Source organism: Phyllopteryx taeniolatus, chromosome 14, assembly GCF_024500385.1.
Source record: "Phyllopteryx taeniolatus isolate TA_2022b chromosome 14, UOR_Ptae_1.2, whole genome shotgun sequence".
Lineage (NCBI taxonomy): Eukaryota > Metazoa > Chordata > Actinopteri > Syngnathiformes > Syngnathidae > Phyllopteryx > Phyllopteryx taeniolatus.
Genome location: NC_084515.1, coordinates 24,992,327 through 25,016,372, shown reverse-complemented (window position 1 = coordinate 25,016,372; position 24,046 = coordinate 24,992,327). Strand labels below are relative to the sequence as shown.

Sequence of the window (24,046 nt, the reverse complement as noted above, 5' to 3'; positions counted from 1 at the left end):
AGCAGACATCAATGATGTTATTTCTGCGATATTAATGAATATGTATTCATGATTTTGTTTTATTATTGAATAAAGTTGTTTTTCATAAATAAAAGTTATCATCGTTTGATTTTTTTCCCCAATACAAGTTCACGAAATCTTGTTGTTTGGATGACATTTGCATTGGACGGCCATGAAATCAGTGCACTCTACATGGCTACGTTAGCTACCAACAGTTTCGGATATTTTAAACAAAATTATTCGCCGACAACTTCAAAAATAGAAAAAACAGCAACTCAGCATATGCGTGCCAGCGCTTTCTCAAATGACTGTTCGATCATCCAGTGACTTTGGGTTTACAGTTCAGGGTAATCGGACTGTTTATTAGCTTAGCTGCACAGAACCAGGGGCCGACGCATCTGCCAACAGTGCGTGGAGGCGGAAGCGCTATTAGGCGGCTGGATCAGCCAGTGACAGTTACCTACAGTGCCAAAAACAGTAAAAAAAAAAATATATATATATATATCCACAGCAAATTAGCATATGATCGCCAGCACTTATGATTTATTTACTACTCTGTATTTTATCAATGACTACTTGAGCATTTACCAGCCTCCGAATGCTATCCAGCGAAACCTATGGAGCCGCAGAGTCACTTGGCAGCATGGGCCAACAGAAGAGCAAGCGGAGGCGGTGTGAGCGGATGCAGCAGAAATGCAGCTGCCAAATATTTGTAATTGTCAAAAACATTTTGAAAATAGAACGTTAAGCGTGGCCTTTGCAGCATTGGAGCCATTACCCCAGACGCAAGCTGGCTTTATTAAATGGGCTGGGTAGTACTATTGTTGTTGTGTTCATTGGTTGCTTTTTTCCGTTATGGTGTTACATGTGATGGTTTTTGTAAAGGTGTCGAAAGCTGTATGGGGGAATTATATGGGGGTGATTAGGGGTGTGGGGTGGTGGTGATGTTAGGGGGTAGATATTGTTTGGGGGTGTTATTGTGGGTGTTTTGGTTAGAATTTGGGGGGTTGGGGGGGGGGGTGTTTTTGTTGTTTTGTTGAGTATTGGGGGGGGAGGAGTAGTTTGTGTTTAATGTGATAGGTCCACAAGATGAGAAAGGAATAATTATGTTTGGAGGTGTAGTGGGGGAATTGGGAATGTTGGGGGGGTGTTTAATATTATGTGTTGGAAGAAATTTTAGAGTGTGATGTTATGGGGGGTTTTGTTATAGTTGTTGGATTTGTGGGTGTATATAAAGTAAGGTTATAATTGAGGTTTGTGTATGATATGGTATATTGTGGGAAGGGAGGGGGGGGGTGAGGGTGTGTGGGTAAGTTTGGTATTTGGGATTTGGTTTTATGTGGGGAAAATTTTGTTTTGTGGTGGGTTATTTATAGTGTGTGTATTGTTGGTTTGGGGTGATTATTATTGTTGTTTTTATTTTGAGGGGGGGTGTATGTGATAGGGGTTTTTTTGGGTTTTGGGTTGGTTGGTTTGTGGTTGAGTGTTTGTGGTTTTTTATTTGTTTAGTTGTATTTGTTTTAAATTGGGGGTTTATTTTTTGGGTATGTTTTGGGTGGGGGGGGTTTTGGGGTTTGGGTGGTTTTTTTGATGGAGTTTTTTTTTTTTTTTTTGGGGAGATGTTGGGTTGGGTTATGTTGTTAGTTGTGTGGGTTTAGGTGGGTTATATGGTTATTTATGGTTCATACTTTTTTGTTTTTTAAGAAATAAAAATAATTTGTATTCACTTTGCAACCGTTTTATTGTTTTTAATTTATGCAATTCTCAATTTTACGTCAGATTTTTTATTTATGTACAGCCCTTTGTTTCAGCTGTGGTTGTTTTTAAAGTACTCTATAAATAAAACTGAGTTGAGGTTAGGTTTCCTTATCTCACATTTTAATTTATGGAATAAGGCTGTAACATAACCAAATGTGGAAAAACTGAAGCCCTGTGAATACTTTCCGGACGCACTAAAAGTATTCACAGGGTTTCATGTTTCAAATTTTGAGACAACAATGTGTGCTAGAGCTGTCCTGTACATACTTCTGCATCTGCTGGAGTCTCTGCTGCAGCTCCTGAGCGGCGTACGGGTTAGAGATGTCGGAGGCGATGCTGGGCGTGGCCTCCTTCCCTCCGTCCAGGAAGTACTGCGATCCCGAGATGGCCAAATGGGACGAGCTGCGGCCCCTCTCAGCCAGGCTGCCCCCCTTCAACCGACCCTCCAGCTGAAGCTCCTCCTCGGCCTCCCGACGCCGCCTCAGGGCGTCATGAGCTGACACGGAGGCCGAGCGTGGGATGTCCATGGCGGAGTCGGAGGACACGGACAGGCGTGGCGTCGGGCTGGTGGAACTGGACTTGAGTCCGGACGAGGCCTGGTTCGGCTCAAAGCCAGGAGATGCGTCTTTGTCCAAACACAACACCTGAAAGTGGACAAAGATATCACTTTTTCAAGATAAAAGATATAGAAATTAATTCCAACTATTGGTTGTTACAGTCCGCTTGCATTGGGGCAAAGAGGGTCTCACGAGATCTAGCGGATAAAGCCGTCTTGTGGAAAATTTGGCAGTTGACAAATCATATATACAGTGGTAGTTTTTGACCCATGAGGGATGTAATAAATAAATCGATGAACTGACTAAGCAGTGTAATAGGCGGAAATTAATTTGCACACAAATTTACCTTCGTGGCTGACCACTTCTTTCTGCGCCGAAACATTAGTGATTCATTTTTAACCAAACAGGCGTACTCAAACGTATCCAACCTGTTCACTCGTTGTTATATATATATATTTTAAAAAAAACACCCAAGAAAATATTCAATCTTGAGGTGACATAATGCAGCACACCTACTGCTGAGTGAGGGAACACAGGGTTTTACAACTCTTCTCAGACAGTTGAGTTCAAGAGAATAAATAGATTTGTTTTCAAGCTATTTTCAACACTTTAAATTGTTTAATAATGTGTAAAATTTCCTGGCTATAAAGCAATAGGTACTGTGCTCCACAGTGACGGTCTCAGCATGTAGACAGCATAAAGTATCATAGGAAGTAGGCCCGGCAGATCCTGTTGCTTCCCAAAATTATTTGCGATGCTCTTTTTAACTACAGTACTGTAGTTGTACAACCCCAATTCCAATGAAGTTGGGACATTGTGTTAAACATAAATAAAAAAAAGAATACAATGATTTGCAAATCATGTTAAACCTATATTTAATTAAATACACTACAAAGACAAGATATTTCATGTTGAAACCGATAAACTATTGTTTTTAGCAAATAATCATTAACTTAGAATTTTATGGCTGCAACACGTTCCAAAAAAGCTGGGAAAGGGTCATGTTTACCACTCTGTGACATCACTTTTTCTTTTAACAACATTCAATAAACGTTTGGGAACTGAGGACACTAATTGTTGAAGCTTTGTAGGTGGAATTCTTTCCCATTCTTGCTTGATGTACAGCGTCAGCGGCTCAACAGTGCAGGGTCTCCGTTGTCGTATTTTACGCTTCATAATGTGTCACACATTTTCAATGGGAGACAGGTCTGGACTGCAGGCAGCCCAGTCTAGTAGTACCCACACTCTTTTACTACGAAGCCACGCTGTTGTAACACGTCCAGAATGTGGTTTGGCATTGTCTTTCTGAAATAAGCAGGGGCATCCATGAAAACGACGTTGCTTGGATGGCAGCATATGTTTCTCCAAAACCTGTAAGTACCTTTCAGCATGAATGATGCCTTCACAGATGTGTAAGTTACCCCTGCCATTGGCACTAACACAGCCCCATGCGATCACAGATGCTGGCTTTTGAACTTTGCGTCCATAAATGTCCAGATGGTTCTTTTCCTCTTTGGCCCGGAGGACACGACATCCACGAGTTCCAAAAACAATTTGAAATGTGGACTTGTCGGACCACAGAACACTTTTCCACTTTGCATCAGTCGATCTTAGATGAGCTCGGGCCCAGAGAAGCCGGCGACCTTTCTGGGTGTTGTTGATAGATGGCTTTTGCTTTCAAGTTGCACTTACGGATGTAGGGCCGAACTGTATGTACTGAGATTGGTTTACTGAAGTGTTCCTGAGCCCATGTGGTGATATCCTTTACACATTGATGTCGGTTTTTGGTGCAATGCCGCCTGAGGGATCGAAGGTCACGGGCATTCAATGTTGGTTTTCGGCCTTGCCGCTTACATGCAGTGATTTCTCCAGATTTTCTGAACCTTTTGATGATATTATGGACCGTAGATTATGAAATCCATAAATTCCTTGCAACTGTACGTTGAGTAAAATTGTCATTAAACTGTTCGACTATTTTCTCACGCACTTGTTCACAAAGAGGTGAACCTCGCCCCAGCGTTGCTTGTGAATGACAGAGCAATTCAGGGAAGCTCCTTTTATACCCAATCATGGCACCCACCTGTTCCCAATCTCCCTGTTCACCTGTGGGATGTTCCAAACAGGTGTTTGATGAGCATTGATCAACTTTCTCAGTTTTTTTTGCCACCTGTCCCAGCTTTTTTGGAACGTGTTACAGCCATAAAATTCTAAGTTAATGATTATTTGCTAAAAACAATAAAGTTTATCGGTTTCAACATGAAATATCTTGTCTTTGTAGTGTATTTAATTAAATATAGGTTGAACATGATTTGCAAATCATTGTATTGTGTTTTTATTTATGTTTAACACAACGTCCCAACTTCATTGGCATTGGGGTTGTAGAAACTCAAACTAAAGGTTGCTCTTTACTTGCATTTGTTCCATATTCTTATGAGTGTGCGCATTTACAAGACATTGGGCTAGGTTGGTATTTGTGATTATACAGTATTTCATGAAACTCTGACTGTGGTTTGTGTGTTAAACAGTGGCATTCCGGTCATGTTCACTGCTTCACTAGGCAACTTGGTGACTTATCAAATGTATGAGTAAAAATTACTCAGTAAGGTTTCTTTTCTGCAAAGTAAAAGAGCCTATTGGTTCCTTATGTGAGTCATTGCTGCCACATTATAGCCAAATAGCCAATAATGTTATCTGTAACAGAGATGTGCAGATTAGTGACTGAACTACATTGATCAATTAAAACAAAATATTAATTAATTAATTAATTAAACAATAAATAAATAAATCACTGATGCACTGAATTTGCAATAAGTGAACCATGATCTAGCGAGGGATTATCGTACAGGATTTCCACCCGAATTCAACAATATATAAAATTCTGTATTTTCAGTTACACAAGAAGGTCATATTGAAATGGAAGTTTTAAAAAACTATTGCAAAATACTCATCAATCAAGATCCGAAGCTATCCAGATAACCAGATCTCTCACCTCCCCAACTCTGAGTCGCTGTTCTGCGTTAAAGGTACTTGCACGAAATGGGGGTTGAATTCAACCCCTGAAATTTCTGGCTTCTGAAGTAGTATCATTGACATAAAACATCAGCTGTGTGAAAGGAACCAGCTGAAAAAGCAAAGACGAGGGTGTGAGGTTTAACATCAGACATTCAATTCTTCCGCACAGTTATCACTGTATGATTTTATACCTCACACTGGAAAATTTTATATTTGAGATTGTATAACTAATTTTAATGTGCTTTTGTACCTTTAATCATGAATTGCAAAGGTTGGTTTAATTAGGATGCGCAAGAAATGACTCTAGTCTGTCTGCTCAGGAACAATAGTGAAAGTTGGAGTTGTGAAGCCAACTGCATGCATTTCCACAAGAGAAAGGAAGCTCTGATTTGCTAATTTTGCAGAATCTGTTGCGTGAAAGGGGGATAGCTACTTGTTTCTTTAAAATCAAGTTACCCGCAGAGCCATCTTCATCTTGAGACTGCAGCTGGGTCCAGAGTTCCTGAGAGGAAACTGCTGGTTGAGTGTCATGTCTTCTGCCTCCAGCAGGCGGCCCAGAGGCAGAGCCAGCGTTCCCAAAGTACAGTTGTCGTGTTTGGCGTCTTTCACCTAAACACCACAACAGCAACAACAAAAGTAGAAAGAAGACGTCGGCGTCCAGAAAAGTTTCACCTCAGTTGCAGAAAGAACAAGTAGAAAGCTTTTCCGTACCTCAACCTCCAGATCTTGACTCCTGGGGTTGTGGACCAAGAAGGAGAAAGCTTCTTCCCACACTGGCTCGTTGGTCTTGTAGCGCGTCTGCAAGACCACAAAAACAACACCCGCATCATTGGGCCGCTTACAAGTTCTTCTTGAAACACTATTTGAAGTCAATTTCAAGCTGATTTGAAGTTGGTTTTGAGTGGATTTTAATTTATAATGGTACCTTGACATAAAAGTTTAATTTGTTCTGTGACCACACTCATAAATCAAATAATCTTTCCCCACAAATATGAATTTAAAGGTAATTTGTTCAAGCCTCCCAAGAAAATAACAAACATGTTTGTCATCTTGTTATAAAGGTACAATTTTATCCAACTGTGGTTTCTCAGTCTGAACTCTAGGGGCACTATGTAAAACATCAAAAAGAGGCAAAGAAAAGGACATGAAGAAGAATGTAGTTTCATAGTCGAATAGATGCTTGCTGTGTGCTGATTGATAAAGGTAAATAAAGTGAATAAAAAAAGAAATACAGTACAAGACTGATTCTTGAGAACACCACACTGACTAAACCAGACTGTAATGTACAGGAAACCCAGTAATTGCACAGCCAGCCCGCCATGTAACTATTTGCGTGATCGCTCAAAAAAGCTAGCTGCTAATGCTAACAAAAACAAGCATACGTGACGTCAGCCGCGCGATTCCCACAACGCAATGTGGATTTTTTTTATTGCAATAATTAACGTCCTTATTGATACATTAAATGTCGTTGTTGTTTCTGTGTATGCTAACAGTGGTTCTTGGAATGTATACCTTATTTAGCTGTCACATTTATTGTTGATCTATGTTGTACTGTTTTTTTGTTTTTTTTTAATGAAACCATTACTTGAGGTAGTGTGTGAAAGAATGACATCTTGGTCAATTCCTCTACTAGCTGTTAAAAGATAACAACTAACTTCACATTAGCAATGATGGTGCAGGACACTTCAACCTAATAAACAGTCATTAAGACCTTCAGCATTATGTTGTCACATCATATTTTCCTGTAGTAAAACAGTAAGTTGCACATATAGCAAGAGAAAGCTACAAAGTGTTGGTTTCTCAGTGCTTTGGTCAAAATAGGAAGTCTTTTCAAGTCAATGGGTTCAAGTCCAGGCGAAGTCATAAGTCATTGCTGTTCAAGTCTTTTAACGTATTGTCAAGTCGAGTCTTAAAGTCATCAAATTCATGACTCGAGTCCAAGTCAAGGGACTCCAGTCCACACCTCTGCTTATATCTCATTTGGAACTGAAGCTGATTTGAAGTCAGTTTTGAGTTCAATGTAGGTATTTGAAGTTGATTTGTAGTTGGTTTGAAGGCAATTTGAAGCCAGTTTGAAGATGGCACCTAAATCTTAAAACGGAATTGAAGCCAAGATGATTTGGAATTAGTTATGATTTGATTTTAAGTCAGTTTGAAGCATGATTGTAGTACGTTAGAAAATAAAATGTTTTTATCTGTTTTTGCAAACACAATTCAAGACAGTTTAGCGCTAGTTTGTTTCTTTCTTGAAGTTAATTTCAAACATGTTTGATGTTTTTAAATCTGTGCATTCCATGTGAATGTCATGCAAATAGACTTTGCTCACCTTGCTCTCGTGGGACTTGTGACCCACTCTGAGCTGGACAAATGGACTCGGATCACTGGTCACTTTTTTCCCGGCCTGCACAGCACAGACAAAAGAGGTTATAAAAGCGGAAGCGCTGACGATGATGATAATGATGATCACTCACATGCACACTACATGCCGATCGACAATTCAAATGCTTTTTATTATATAATAAAGGACAAAGGATGTTCTCAGTGAGGATTCAAAACACAGCAGGTGAAAAGAACCCAAAGCAGAAACACTGATAACACATCAAGATGAAGTTAACATGTTAGTTATGTGAACACAGCCAGGACACAATTTTTGTTATTAATCCACACGTACACAAGTATTTTTAAAAATTCTCGATATAGGAAGAAAAAACAGTTCGTGTTGGTGCTATAACTAACCCCTAGCTATTAGGCTACTTGAGCCAATCAGAAAACAAAAGAGAGTACTTAACAGCTGATGGTAAAAACAATTTCAGGTATCTATTTGACTTTGCCTTCCTGGAAAAGGCCCACCTCCTTCCTGACGGCAGTACCTGAAGTTCTGTGAAAAGAGGTTGGTGGGGGTCTGCTAGGATCGCCTTGGCCCTCTGAATACACCTAACCTGGTAGACCTGGCTGAGATCAGCAAGATCAACCTCAATGATCTTTCGACATTGTTTAACAACACTTCCCAGCTTGTTTTTATTGACTAGTCTGAGATTGCCAAACCAACAAATTATAGAAAAAGTGAGTATAGACTCAACAAATGAGGAATAGAACATTTCATAAGAGAGCTGTCAATATAAAAAGTCCTCAACTTCCCAAAAAACGGAACAGTCTCTGGTTGATGTTAGAAATGTGTGTAGGCCTCGAAAGTCATCTTGGGATCCAGAATAGCGCCCAAATACTTGTACTGGCTGACTGTCTATGATGAACGTTTTATAATGGTAGATGGCATGGTAGGTGGATTCCTAGAGAAATCAAACTGCATGTCTTTGGTCTAAGTCACATTAAATTGTAGGAAAATACTCCTCGCACCATTTACTACAATAATTCAAGACAGGGCCATGGCCCAACTCATGCTCAAAAACACATTCCGAAAGCCTCTCCAAAGTCACATTTTTTTCCAATGTTTTCTTGGAGGAACTAATGTGTGTGTGTGCGCGTGTGTGTGTGTGTGCGCACGCGCGCTTCCTGGTGTGGTCTTTGTGCGCGTGGTTACTTTGAAGGCCTTATCAAGCGAGGCCTTTTCAGCACCCCCTGGTTGAACTCTAATGGATTAGACTAAGGGATGGAGGCCATAAAGAGAGCCAACACACACGCATGCGCACATACACAGATATGTTTTATAGATAGATAGATAGATAGATAGATAGATAGATAGATAGATAGATAGATAGACAGACAGACAGACAGACAGACAGACAGACAGACAGACAGACAGACGCACCAGCAGATTATTAGGGAAGAGCATGCAGGGAGGAGGAGACACACACACACACACAGACAACACACTTGATTCGTGAATATCCCCAATTAACACATTTATTAATAAGTAACATGGAATTGCTATTTGTGGCTGACATATTCAACTTAGCTGAGCCATGACAAGATTGTATAGTCACAGTGGTTGCTCGCGATAGGAGTTGAATTCGTTCCATGACCACACTAGCAACTCAAAACACTCAAATCACCCTTCCCCATTGAAATGAATGGAAATGCCATTAATCAGTTCCAGCCTCCTGAAAAAACTAAATTTATTTGTAATGTTTTTTTTAAAGGAAAATAATGTACTTCTAAAAACATATAGTAATGACATAAATAAATAGAATATAAAGAATTAAACAGTTTCATTCGTTGCAGCTACTTCTGGCATGCGCAACTTAGCCACCGGGGGCCAGTATAACACCATCATAGAGACATAAACAAAGAAGAGTTTCAGAACTACTGTAAGTGACTCCCTAAGCTGCAATAATATTTTATATATATATTTTTCACAGAGGATAAAGAATACCTACCTCTGATAGTGAGGATTTTTATATTTTCTGTCAACATATATTGATGCATTATTTGTGTTCCGTTGCTTAAAGCATTAACACCGCGACTATTGATGCTATTCGTTAGCATGTCTATGTGGTTTTGCATTTCGTGTTAACATTAAGCTAGTGAAAGGAAAAGTTGTGTAGTTCTTTTAAATACACGCTGTGCAATTCTCTTTGTTGTGAAGTAAGTTTCGCTCACCGCCACCTTACATCACTCGTATCTGAAATTTTTACTCACAAGTCAAAGCAAAAAATTGGCGGAACGACGGCTCGTATCTTGAATAACTCGTAGGTCGAGTCGCTCTTATCTCAATGCACCACTGTAGCTCCACATTTGGAAAAACAATTATCTACGCATTTGGAGATACCGTCCTTACTGCTCATTGGACAGAGACAATATTGACACCGATGAATATAAATGTTGACGTCGGCCACAAAGCAGCTTGTAAGCAGTTCAAGAGACCAAAGTGTGAAAGGCCAACAAAATGACGATTTATGTTTTACAGTTGGACATAATTTGGGTATATTTCTTTGAGGAATCAAGTGCAGCCTTCGGAGAGGAAGTAATAAGTCAGCTGAGAACATTTTGTTTAAAAATAATCAAAAATAGACCACGGAATCACATAAAAATGAAAAGAACTCATTCAAAGGACAAACGAAGCAAGCCGTTGTTTTTTCTTTAGCTTTAGCGTTTTAACATGGACAAATGAGTCCTGACCTTAATTAGCGTAATTTTTCATCTTAATTTGCTTTAGGAAGTAATTATTACATAATGGATTAATACATGCCAAAAGTATGAATTACGTATTAAGTATGAAGTATTACGTATGAATATATATGATATAATTCCCTGGAGTAGAATTATTTTCGTAAGTTATAAGCAAAAACTCGGGCATGGGAGGAGTTCGGTGAGGCCATGGAGAAAGACTTCTGGACGGCTTCGAGGAAATTCTGGTCCACCATCCGGCGTCACAGGAGGGGGAAGCAGTGCACCATCAACACTGTGTATAGTGGGGATGGGGCGCTGCTGACCTCGACTCGGGACGTTGTGAGCCGGTGGGGAGAATACTTCGAAGACCTCCTCAGTTCCACCGACACGCCTTCCCATGAGGGAGCAGAGTCTGGGTTCTCTGAGGTTGAGGTCACCGAGGTGGTTAAAAAGCTCCTCGGTGGCAAGGCCCCGGGGGCGGATGAAATTCGCCCGGAGTTCCTCAAGGCTCTGGATGTTGTAGGGCTGTCCTGGTTGACACGCCTCTGCAACATCACGTGGACATCGGGGACAGTGCCTCTGGATTGGCAGACTGGGGTGGTGGTCCCCCTTTTTAAGAAGGGCGACCGGAGGGTGTGTTCTAACTACAGTGGGATCACACTCCTCAGCCTCCCTGGTAAGGTCTATTCAGGGGTGCTAAAGAGGAGGGTCCGTCGGGAAGTTGAATCTCAGATGCAGGAGGAGCAGTATGGTTTTCGTCCTGGCCGTGAAACATGTGGACCAGCTCTCCACCCTTGGCAGGGTCCTCGAGGGTGCATGGGACTTCACCCAACCAGTCTACATGTGTTTTGTGGACTTGGAGAAGGTGTTCGACCGTGTCCCTCGGGGGGTCATGTGGGGGTTGCTTCGGGAGTATGGGGTACCGAACCCCATGATACGGGCTGTTCGGTCCCTGTACGACCAGAGTCAGAGTTTGGTCCGCATATCCGGCAGTAAGTCGGACTCGTTTCCGGTGAGGGTTGGACTACGCCAAGGCTGCCCTTTGTCACCGATTCTGTTGATAACTTTTATGGACAGAATTTCTAGGCGCAGCCGAGGCGTAGAGGGGGTCCGGTTTGGTGGCCTCAGTATTGCATCTCTGCTTTTTGCAGATGATGTGCTTCTGTTGGCTTCATCAAGCCGTGACCTCCAACTCTCATTGGAGCAGTTCGCAGCAGAGCGTGAAGCGGCTGGGATGAGAATCAGCACTTCCAAATCTGAGACCATGGTCCTCAGTCGGAAAAGGGTGGCGTGCCCTCTCTAGGTTGGGGATGAGATCCTGCCCCAAGTGGAGGAGTTCAAGTATCTTGGGGTCTTGTTCACAAGTGAGGGAAGAATGGAACGGGAGATTGACAGGCGGATCGGTGCAGCGTCTGCAGTGATGCGGACTTTGTATCGATCCGCTGTGGTAAAGAAGGAGCTAAGCTGAAAGGCGAAGCTCTCGATTTACCGGTCGATCTACGTTCCTACCCTCACCTATGGTCACGAGCTGTGGGTCGTGACCGAAAGAACAAGATCCCAGATACAAGCGGCCGAAATGAGTTTCCTGCGCAGGGTGTCCAGGCTCTCCTTTAGCGATAGGGTGAGAAGCTCGGTCATCCGGGAGGATCTCAGAGTAGAGCTGCTGCGCCTTCACATCGAGAGGAGCCAGATGAGGTGGCTGGGGCATCTGATTCAGATGCCTCCCGGACGCCTCCCTGGTGAGGTGTTCCGGGCACGTCCCAGGAGACCCCGGGGACGACCCAGGACACGCTGGAGAGACTACGTCCTTCGGCTGGCCTGGGAACGCCTCGGGATCCCCCCGGAAAAACTGGATGAAGTGGCTGGGGAGAGGGAAGTCTGGGCGTCCCTGCTAAAGCTACTGCCCCCGCGACCCGACCTCGGATAAGCGGTAGAAAATGGTTGGATGGATGGAAGTTATAAGGTGATGTTGTTAACCAGTGGATTACAGTAAATGTTATATGATCTATCCATGACATCTCAATAGCTTGTTTACAAATACAAGGTGTGACATAAAAAAAAACAAGACGGCAACCGTGACGCACTGAAGAACCCAAGTCATTCAAAAGTTTCAATTTGGTCAACCTGAATTTAGGAATTGGAGCATTGTGGATATTGTCTGCTCAAAATTCAGCTTGAAATCTTATTTCTATAATTGCCACAAATCTGTTCGTGTATGTAATGGATAATAACAATTTTGATTTAATTTTGTTGAATTATGTCTATTCCAAAATCCAAGCGAAATGTTACACATTTATTGTCAAATTTTTGCATTTGATTAAGGAGGAGGATAATTCATAACAAAGCCTCTAATTATTTAGATTGTTTTAAAACAGTGCCACTACGGTTAAATCCATCACTGTAGACTTAAAGGAGGAATTGGTTATGTGCAACGCATGCAGTGGGAAGTCAGGCATTCCCGCCTGCGACTCACAAACAAGCTGCGGTAGAGTGACGCTGTGTTCTCGCAGAACACCAAACCGGCAGCGCGCCGCTCGGAAAGGTGACCGCTGCCCACGTTGCCCTCGAACACGTTCTTCACGTGCGACAGGAAAAGGAAAAGGAGGAAAGAGAAGCAGAGGAAAGAGGAAGAAGATGTTGTAGCGATGTCCATTCACGAGGAAAAGGACTAAACAAAGTGCAGTATTTGAAAACAAAGTGAGGACGATTCCAGATGATGCATAGAGGAGAACGTTGGTCCTGGCACAAGTTTCTGGTAAAATGTGAAGATAAAATGAAAATAAATGCAATGCCTCTGTCCAAACAAACTCAAATTTATTAATTACTGCATGAAACTATATCAATTTTAGGTGTTAGTTAGACCATGTTTGTCACAAATTCAAGCACTTTTTCAACTCAAAATCATTAAATTTGATACTTGGATTCAAGAATTTCAAGCCTCAGTTTGAACCCTATGTGTAAAGTGTAACACAAAGTTTAAAATATTAGGATTTCAATAAATCTACTTCATATTTTGTCTTTCCTAAGCATTTAATTAATAGTTTGATGGAGGATTATAATAGCATGTATCGTATTAAAAACGATTGAAGCCGTTTATAAGTGAAATTTCCTGTGTGAAACTTCCTGTATATATTTTCAAATAATATCTGAATTTTACAGTTATAAAATCAAATAACTATATATAATGATTTGTCTCACCGGCAGATTTCTCGCAGAGTCCAAGAAGACGACGAGCAGCGCGGACGAGAGGCCGTCATTGGCTTTGCCGCGGTCGGCGCGGATGCTGGATAGAGCCTGACAAGCAGGGTGCAAAGAAGGGAAGTGACATCACAACACAAGAGGAAGGAGCTACTGGAGGCCTCCTGATTCCTCACCTCGTCCAGCTTGTCGGGCGTGGACAGCAGAGACAACCACTCCAGCTTCAGATGCAACTTCCCCGAAGCCACGCCTTCCAGACTAAACCACTTGACACGCACAATACCATCATCAGTAATAGTCATTCTTCAACATTGAAACTAGTTTTGTCAGCCCATCTATGGTGTTTTGCATTGTGTGTTAGCATTAAGCTAGCGGAGGCAAGGTGGTTGCATTAAAAGACTTAATTCATCTCGGGGTTAACTTACTCCGTGTTTTCATGTAACTTACTTCCCGGGATAGCCCTCAGGTGTCAATCATGTTAGCCCACCCCCCACTTACCTCGTCCACCTTCTGCTCCTTGGCCAACTCGCCCAAGTCGATGGTCACGCTGGAACGACAACCACACAACTCACTGCACACAACAATCGTGGCCCTTGTGTTGATGTTGACACTGATGTTGTGGTGATGATATTGTGTTGTGCTGCTGTTGTGTTGCTATTGCGTTGATTTTGTGTGGACTTCATTTTTACACTGTTCTGCTGATTTTGTGTTATGTTGTGTTGGTGAAGTGTTGTTATTGTGTTGATGTTGCATTGATCGTGTTGACGTTGCGTCACGATGTAGTGTCGAAATGTTGCGTTTCTTCTTCTTCTTTTCCTTTCGGCTTGTCCCGTTAGGGGTCGCCACAGCGCGTCATCCTTTTCCATGAGAGCCTATCTCCTGCATCCTCCTCTCGAACACCAACTGCCATCATGTCTTCCCTCACGACATCCATCAACCTTCTCTTTGGTCTTCCTCTAGCTCTCTTGCCTGGCAGCTCCATCTTCATCATCCTTCTACCAATATACTCACTATTTCTCCTCTGGACGTGTCCAAACCATCGAAGTCTGCTCTCTCTAACTTTGTCTCCAAAACATCGAACCTTGGCTGTCCCTCTGATGAGCTCATTTCTAATTTTATCCAACCTGGTCACTCCGAGAGCGAACCTCAACATCTTCATTTCCGCCACCTCCAGCTCTGCTTCCTGTTTTCGCTTCAGTGCCACTGTCTCTAATCCATACATCATGGCTGGCCTCACCACTGTTTTATAAACTTTGCCCTTCATCCTAGCAGAGACTCTTCTGTCACATAACACACCTGACACCTTCCTCCACCCGTTCCAACCTGCTTGGACCCGTTTCTTCACGTTTACATTGCATTAATGTTGCATCAACGTTGCATTGATGTTGTGTATTGATAATGTGTTGACATTTTGACATGTTTATGTTGAGTTGGTGTTGATATTGAATTGTATTTATGTTGTGTTGACATTGTGATCTTGTGGTATGTTATGATGTGTCGGTATTGTGTTATGGTGATGTTGCACTGACCTTGTGGTATGTTGAGTTGGTGACATGTTGATATCATTTTATGTTGCTGTTGTGTTAATACTGTGTTGAAGTTGTGTTGCTGATGTGTTGACGATGCATTGAGTTTACATTGCGTTACTATTGTCTTGACATTGTGTTGACTTTGTGTGGATATTGCACTGATTGTTAATGTTGACTGCTGTTGTATTGATGCAGTGTTGATATTGTATTAACATTTGTTGTGTTAGTGATGTGTTGACATTGTATTGTGTTTATATTGTATTGATGTTGTGTTTGTGTTGTATTGGTGTTAATGTTGTGTTGATATTACATTGATGTTGCATTAATTTTGTGTTATGTTATGTCGCGTTACCTTCCCAGCACATCGTCTTTGTCTGTGTCTTCGTCGTACAACTGGACCTCCAGATTCTGTCCGGCCGGGTCCATGACTTGCGCCTGCAACACACAACAGTCACCACGGCACAATCCGAAAACACTAGGGTCTTGTCATCTTACACGGCATTCAACTGCCTCCTTCTGGTCAGAGCGCACACTGACAATTGCACAAATCTTCATTTTCCATACCTCGTACACGGCGTTCCACTTGGGGTTGACTGTCTCGTGGATGACTTTGCTCTGGAAGAGCTGGTTGCCCACCCGGATGACTCCGTAGGGGTCCGACTTGCCCTTGATGAGACCGCCCAGGAACTTGTCCTTGCCCAAAAGGTCCTGGGCCTCCATGAAATGGAGGCGCAGGATGCCCTGATGGCCGTGGGGTGAGTGTGTGAGCTCTAAAGAAGTCAGGAAAGGCGTGGGCGTGAACGTGTGCGTGTGTGGGTGCGTGCGTACTTTGGGCACGGGGAAGAGGAGGTGGTCCAGCTGAGCCTCGCCCACCAGAGGGATAGTGATGCGGTTGGGGAGCACCAGGAAGCTGTAGATGATGTCCTGGATCAGGTTGTCGCACAAACCGCTGGATGTGGATAAGAAGGGAGAATGACACTTAAACACAACACACAGAACAATAGAGTAAAATACAAGACGATGCAATTTGCAGAAACTGTATGTGAATGCTGAAAAGCTGAAGCTGAATGGAAATGCTGTTGAAGATAGTGTATGATATTGAAGGATAGGAACAAATATGGAATTTTGTATGAGCTGTCCTCAATGAGCAGACCATTTTAAAGTTTCAATTGGTTGAGAAATGTGAAAATTGGAAGTGAATAAGTTAAAAAACAATCTTAATATATCTTAATATTATGTTTATATTGTGAAAATTTGAAAAACAACAGTAATGAGCTGAACAAATTGAAGTCGCAACAGTGTAAATCTGTCGAGAAATTATTAAATTGAAGGTAGATATTTTGGGAATTTGGGGAATGGTAATGAGTTGAACAGTTTGAAGTTGGAATCGGTCAAGAAAATGTGGAAATTGGCGGTAACTATGTAAAGAAAATTATTTGGAGCTTTTATTTAAAAAAAATGGGAAAAAGATGAAATCGAAATGAGATGAGCAGTTTTTAATTGGGTTTGAATCAGTCAAGAATTGTGTAAATCGGAGGTAAACACTGTCCGCATTAATCTCTCTTTTGTTAATTTTATTTGGAAAATATTCGGCTTTTGAGCTGAACAGTTTGAATTTGGAATGGTTTAAAACAAAATGTAGAAATTGGAGGCAAAAACAATAAAAAAAATCAAGTAATTAAAGCTGTTTTTGGTATGCAAGTTGCTTTGCTTAATGATTGTAAATCAACACGAAATAAATATGGTGCATATAATTGCAATAAAATGCTTGGTAACGAAGTCAACAAACAATTTTAATGGCGTCGTCACGCAGTTATTCCTCTGAGATGACACCAAATTCCCACTAGAGGGCGCCATGTGCTACATAAAGACGCTCAAATCTCATCAGACTCAAAATCAGAATCGTCTATTTGCCAAGAAAAACACACCTATTGTACTCGTGCGTTCTGTCTCTTCCTGCAACTGTACTGCACGCAGGAAAAGATCATTTTCGCTCTGAGTCAACTTACACGCATACGAGCGATGGCATGTTCAGTTGTCCTGCAATATTTATATATTAGGTGTGTTGACTTGGCAAGATATGTGCATTCCACATGGAAACATGCACACAAACACACACACTCACTTTCTCTCGCTGCAAAACACACACACAAGCGGTCACGCACAGGTACGTTGGTAACCAAGCACGCAGATGCAGTCACGCACTCACACACACACAGTAAGTCAGTCAGTCGCACAACTCTTACAAACGCACGCACACACGCTCACTCTCACACCGAGACACATTCACGCACTCATTCAGTCACTCACACTTTTACAAACTCACATTCGTGTACAGATACACACACACATTCAGGCACTCAAACACGCACACTCACAGAAGGCCCCATAAGCATTTGCACACACATGCACACAGGCCGAGCTTGAACGTGAAAAAGGGCGTGGCAATCACAGTTCACACTTGACTGCACACACGCCGACATGACACGACAAAAACCCATCAAACAAGGACGGCGACATTTCAAAAGGCGGTGCGCCCGGTGAAGCCAGTTCGCCTGTGGTGCAGACTAACAGGAAGTGAGCCGGAAACGCCGCTCACGTCCTCTCGCGCTCTTATTTATTCAAGAGGACTCAAACTGTTGTTATCCCGCGACGACGCCGATGCTGTCGACCAGATAAAAGTCTTCAAAGCGTCTGAGGCATGCTGAAAAAATTCTAAACATCCGGATAAAAAGAAACTTGCGAGTGAGAATCTTGTACAGTATAGATCTGGGACTAAGCTTTTTGCAGGTGGATGCACGTGGGAGTTTTCCCCCCCTCAAAATTCTGCAACAAAACTAGATCAGAACAGTGTATTTCTTTTTTTTTTTTGCCATCTTATTCAGCCAATTTTAGATACCCTACCACTGCTGGAAAGAGTGTCAAAGTGTCACAGGTACGTTGGTACCCACACACACATATTGCATTCACGCACTCACTCACACATACACACACGCACACACAAATACCACCACTCACCACTAGTACTGTTACTTTGGTACCCTTCACAAGTTTTGACCAAGGAAATGCAAAAAAAAAAAAAAAAAAAAAAACATGCTTAAGTGAACCAAACTGTATGTCGCTAAGGAAAAATCCTGCTCTGATGATCAGCATGAAAGGAGATTCAAAGTCTGCCAAACACCGTTAGGACGAACGAACTCTGCCAAGAGCTAAACAAATTGAATCCCGACAATAACCCTGACACATACTTGATCCCGGGAATGTCCAGCATGTTGGTCAGGCCTGTCCAGTTGATGTCCAGAAGCTGCAAGACAAAAAGACATAATATATAAAACATTTAGATTGTTGTGATTTATTTTGGACATAATTCTTGAATTGGTGTACCTAATGAATTGGCCTGTACATGCAGTGATGATGTAATGATCGTTTGTGTGTGTGTAGGTGTTTGAATGTCTTTTAAAAGATGACATTACAAGGATGTTGCATGCCCGTGTGTGTGTGCATGTGTGTGTCTGTGTTTAAACAGTTGAAATCACAAGATGGTTACGTGTGTGTCTTTTTTAAAAGCCAACATAAAAAGGACGTTGCTTGTGTGTGTGTGTGTGTGCACGCATGTGTGTATCTTTAAAAAGCTGACATCACAAGGACATTTAGTGTGTGCGTGTGTATATGCGTGTGTGTCTATTAAAAGCTGACATCACTGATGTTTTGAGTGTCCCTGCGTGGTAGAAATTGACATCACAAGGTTGTGTGTGTGTATGTGTGTGTGTGCGTGCATGCGCGTGTTAATACAAGGCAAAGCAAGACTGTGAGTCAGCAGCTAAGAGATTCCGCATGTCGGCAAAGCTGGAAAAGATCAGACATCAAGCTTAACGGCGTCACGGTTCGACTGCACAGTGTCGGCTACATGATAGGATGCAAAAGAAATGGTACAGTTACTTTGATACCCTTCACAACTTTCGACAATGTAAATCCAAAATATATATATTTTTTAAATTGTGCCAAACGGAACAAAACTGTGTCTGGCGCTGCCATTTAGGTACCCAAAGAAAGCAGGGCAGAGTGACCAAAAAGTGCTAGGGTACCCTTCACAGCTTTGACAATGCAAAAAAGTCAAGCTTTTTGCTTCTTTTGTCAATTCTTCAATTTGCGTAACACATACAGAGGATTGAAATTACAGTACTCAAAGGTGCTACAAAGACTACAAATAATAGCAACAATACAAAAAGCTAAATAAAACTATGGTATTTACAGTATAAAAAGTATTAATTGAATGTGGAAAATAAAAGATCAGGTGACGTGTGCAACATAGTCAAGGTCAGAGAACCGAGGCAAATAAGACAAATAAATTAGATGACAATTTGATGTGTGTGTGTGTGTGTGTGTGCATGTATGTGGGGCGTCAGAGTTCAGGTGGGCAGAGGACAGAAGAGGTAGAGGGGGCAGAGCGGGCAGAGAGATCAGATTCCTTACAGCCTGATGAATAAAACTGTCTTTGAGTCGGCTAGTCCTGGCCCGCAGACTCCGCAGTCTCCTCCCTGATGGCAGCAGACTGAAGCGGCTGTGTGATGGATGGTGGCATCCCCCGCTACGTGGAGGGCTTTGCGGGTGAGGTGAGTGCTGTAAATGTCCTGTAGGGAGGAAAGAGAAGTTCCGATGATCTTCTCAGCTGCCCACACTATGCGATGGAGAGTCTTGCGGCAGGATGCGGTGAGGGCGCCGTACCACACAGTGATTCAATTGGTCAGGATGCTCTCTATGGTCCCTCTGTAGAACAAGCACATGATGGGGGTCGGGGCTCTGGCTCTTCTCAGCTTGCGCAGGAAGTAGAGATCCTGGTGAGCTTTCTTGCCCAGTGATGAGGTGTTGCTCGTTCAGGAGAGATCCTCTGTGATGTGCACTCCCGGGAACTTGGTGCTGCGCACTCTCTCCACCACAGCACCGTTGATGTTCAGGGGAGCATGCTGGCAGTGCGCTCTCCTGAAGTCCAAAACAATATCCTTGGTTTTTTTCCACATTTAGGGAGAGATTGTTGTCTGTGCACCACCCGGCCAGGCGGCTCACCTCACTCCTGTAGTCTGTCTCGTCCCTGTTGCTGATGAGACCCACCACAGTTGTGTCTGCAAACTTGATGAAGAGGTTGGAGCTGTATGTCAGTGTGCAGTCATAGGTCAGCAGGGTGAAGAGGAGGGGGCTCAACACACAACCTTGAGGGGCCCCCGTGTTCAGAGTGATGGTGCTGGATGTGTTGCTGCCGACCCGTTCTGCCTGCGGTCTGCCTGTCAGCAAATCCAGCAGCCAGTTACACATCGAAGTGTTGCGCCCCAGCTGGTCCAGTTTGTAGATCAGTTGTTGAGGAATGTGGTATTGAATGCTGAGCTGAAGTCTATGAACAGCAGTCTGACATATGAGTCCTTAGAGTTCAGGTGTATGAGGGCAGAGTGGAGGGGAGTGGAGACAGCGTCATCGGTTGACTGGTTGGGCCGATATGCAAACTGAAACGGGTCCAAGGAGCGGGGGGGGACTTGAAGTGGTGCATGACAAGCCGCTCGAAGCACTTCATTCTTAACTGTAAAGTAATTCTAAACTGAACCAAACGGTGTCGAGCTTTGTCCTTTAGGTACCACAACACTGAGGTAGGGTGTCAAAAAAAGGTACAGTTACTTTGGTACCCTCAACATTTTTTGACAATGGAAATGCATTACATGTCATGCCAAAATGAACCATATTGTGTCTAGCGCCACTCTTTAGGTACCCCAAACCTTTGAAAGTGTGCCAAAAACTGGTACAGTGACTTTGGCACCCTTCACAATGCAAATTAATGTGTTGGCAAAGTGAAACGAGACCCATTTGAAGTTGTAATTGGTTTGTGAGCGAGAGTGTTCCAGCATTCAAATCTCAGATGAGGGCTTCCAATTATGTGACATCAATCAAAATGTTTGCTATGCGAAACCTACACAGACAAACCGACAAATGGCAGATAATGGACAACTCTTTAGAAAAGGCTTCACACTGTTTATTGCCATTCCTAGCTGAAGGCTACTTTCATACTAAACATCAAACAAAGAATTACACCTTATTTTTATCCTTTAAGTCAGCTAGCTTAATGCTAATGGTCACACATAACGGGAAACACCATAGACGGGCTAAGGAAACGATTTGTATGTAGCAGGGTTAACCCTTCAAGCAATGGCTAATGGCGAATTTTGAAATGGTGAAGCAACACATGGACAGACAAGATAACATTCACAGTCATATTCTTTATCCTCCGCAAAGAATGACTATGGCCATATGTCTGTATTATACTGCCCCCGAGTGGCTAAGGCACGCTCACCAGAAGGTGCAGCACAATGTCCATTGAATTGAAGCAAAAAGTGTGGCAAAGATGCCCGCCTGTTGTAGCTCAGGACTTCCCGCTCGGTGTTGTCTCCAAACATGTCTCCACAAAACAACGTCATGTCTGCCTTTGAGGTTTTAGCTATTTAAATCATTCCCGGTGGGTTACGATATCGAGGAGGACATCTGCAGGAAGGAAGTCTGTGATCAGGGAGGAGAAATGTGCTGATAGTGTTGGGAAAGGACAAGGAGGGCGAAGGGGGAAGAGGAGGAGGTTATGGTGGTGGAGGAGGAGGAAGAGGAGGAGGAGGAGAAGAAGAAGATATATGATGTGACTTACCGGTTTCTTGAGGAAGAAGACGGAGAGCGCGCCAATGAGAGGCATGTCTCCAAGGAGAGGCTCCATCACCACACGCATCACGCCATGAAGCTAAACAACAAGACAACAACACTTGTCATCATTTTTATTTTTAAATGCTCAGGATAATAAATGTCTGAAGGCCAAATAGGAAAACATTAAATGCTAATGAATAAATAAATAATAAACACAAAATGCTAAAAATACAATAACAAATGCTGACCATGAAATGCGGAAAAATAAATGCTAAATACTAAATGGACAAAAAAATTATAAATACGCTAAACAAGAAATGCTCAAAATGATAACAAAAATAAAGGCCAAGTATTAAATGCGAAACACTAAATGTTAAAAATGCTAACAAAATAAAGGGTAAATAATATCCATCCATCCATCCATTTTCTGAGCCGCTTATCCACACAAGGGTCATAGGAGTGCTGGAGCCTATCCCAGCTATCTTCGGGCAGGAGGCAGGGTACACCCTGAACTGGTTGCAAGCCAATCGCAGGGCACATACAAACAAACAACCATTCGCACTCACATTCACACCGAAGGGGAATTTTAGAGTCTTCAATTAACCTCCATCCATCCATCCATTTTCTGAGCCGCTTCTCCTCACTAGGGTCGCGGGCGTGCTGGAGCCTATCCCACCTATCATCGGGCAGGAGGCGGGGTACACCCTGAACTGGTTGCCAGCCAATCGCAGGGCACATACAAACAAACAACCATTCACACTCACATTCACACCTACGGGCAATTTAGAGTCTCCAATTCATGCATGTTTTTGGGATGTTGGAGGAAACCGGAGTGCCCGGAGAAAACCCACGCAGGCACGGGAAGAACATGCAAACTCCACACAGGCGGGGTCGGGATTTGAACCCCGGTCCTCAGAACTGTGAGGCAGACGCTCTAAATAAAGACTATATACTAAGTGCCCAAAATGAAATGCTAAATACAAAGTCGGGGAGTCCTGTGGGGGGTGCTTCGGGGGCATGGGGTACCAAACCCCCTGATACAGGCTGTTCGGTCCCTGTACGACCAGTGTCAGAGTTTGGTCCGTATTGCTGGCAATAAGTCTGACTCGTTTCCGGTGAGGGTTGGACTCCTCCAAGGCCGCCCTTTGTCACTGATTCTGTTCATAACTTTTATGGACAGAATTTCTAGGCGCAGCCGAAGTGTAGAGGGGTCCGGTTTGGTGGCCTCAGTATTGCATCTCTGCTTTTTGCAGACGATGTGGTTCTGTTGGCTTCATCAAGCCGTGATCTCCAAATCTGGAGCGGTTCGCAGCAGAGTGTGAAGCGGCTGGGATGAGAATCGGCACCTCCAAATCTGAGACCATGCTCCTCACTCAGAAAAGGGTAGAGTGCCCTCTCCGGGTCGAGGATGAGATCCTGCCCCAAGTGAAGGAGTTCAAGTATCTTGGAGTCTTGTTCACGAGTGAGAGAAGAATGTAACGGGAGATCGACAGGCGGATCGGTGCAGTCTGCAGTGATGCGGACTTTGTATCGGTCCATTGTGCTTTAGAAGGAGCTAAGCCAAAAGGCAAAGCTCTCAATTTACCGGTCGATCTACGTTCCTACGCTCACCTATGGTCACGAGCTGTGGGTCGTGACCGAAAGAACAAGGTCCCGGTTACAAGCGGCCGAAATGAGTTTCCTACGCAGGGTGTCCGGGCTCTCCCTTAGAGATAAGATGAGAAGCTTGGTCATCCGGGAGGGGCTCAGAGTAGAGCTGCTACTCCTCCACATTGAGAGGAGCCAGATGAGGTGGCGTGGGCATCTGATTAGGATGCCTCCTGGACGCTGCCCCAGTGAGGTGTTCTGGGCACATCCCACCGGGAGGAGACCCCGGGACACGCTGGAGAGACTACGTCTCTCGGCTGGCCTGGGAACGCCTCGGGATCCCCTCGGAAGAGCTAGATGAAGTGGCTAGAGAAAGGGAAGGCTGGGCCTCCCTGCTAAAGCTTCCCCCGCAACCCGACCTCAGATAAGCGGAGGAAAATGGATGGATGGATGGATGGATAGGAAATGCTAAAAATGCGTAACATGAAATGTTAAAAATGTTATTAAATATAAAGGCTAAGTAATAAATGTCAAATTAAATGCTAAAATGCTAACAAAAAAGGCTACGTATTAAATGCCAAAAATGTTATTCTAAAAATACTAACAACTAAAAATTAAACACCAAAAATGCTAAAAACAAAACAAAAATAACGAAGAAAAAAAAGGCCA

At 43.1% G+C, this 24,046-nt stretch overlaps 1 protein-coding gene across 1 annotated transcript in view; it reads right to left on the bottom strand.

Annotated features, from left to right (window-relative positions):
* LOC133488806 (extended synaptotagmin-2-like) overlaps window positions 1-24,046 on the bottom strand; it is a 45,753-nt gene that overhangs the window by 3,015 nt on the left and 18,692 nt on the right. Inside the window, exons 7-18 of the mRNA XM_061797168.1 lie at window positions 21,798-21,887; window positions 18,370-18,425; window positions 15,950-16,070; window positions 15,686-15,862; window positions 15,474-15,556; window positions 14,091-14,139; window positions 13,769-13,858; window positions 13,593-13,688; window positions 7,654-7,728; window positions 6,039-6,125; window positions 5,784-5,936; window positions 2,026-2,402 (exon numbers count right to left, since the gene is read on the bottom strand). Coding sequence (XP_061653152.1) covers window positions 2,026-2,402; window positions 5,784-5,936; window positions 6,039-6,125; window positions 7,654-7,728; window positions 13,593-13,688; window positions 13,769-13,858; window positions 14,091-14,139; window positions 15,474-15,556; window positions 15,686-15,862; window positions 15,950-16,070; window positions 18,370-18,425; window positions 21,798-21,887 — 1,454 coding nt within the window. The remainder of the gene's footprint in view (window positions 1-2,025; window positions 2,403-5,783; window positions 5,937-6,038; window positions 6,126-7,653; window positions 7,729-13,592; window positions 13,689-13,768; window positions 13,859-14,090; window positions 14,140-15,473; window positions 15,557-15,685; window positions 15,863-15,949; window positions 16,071-18,369; window positions 18,426-21,797; window positions 21,888-24,046) is intronic.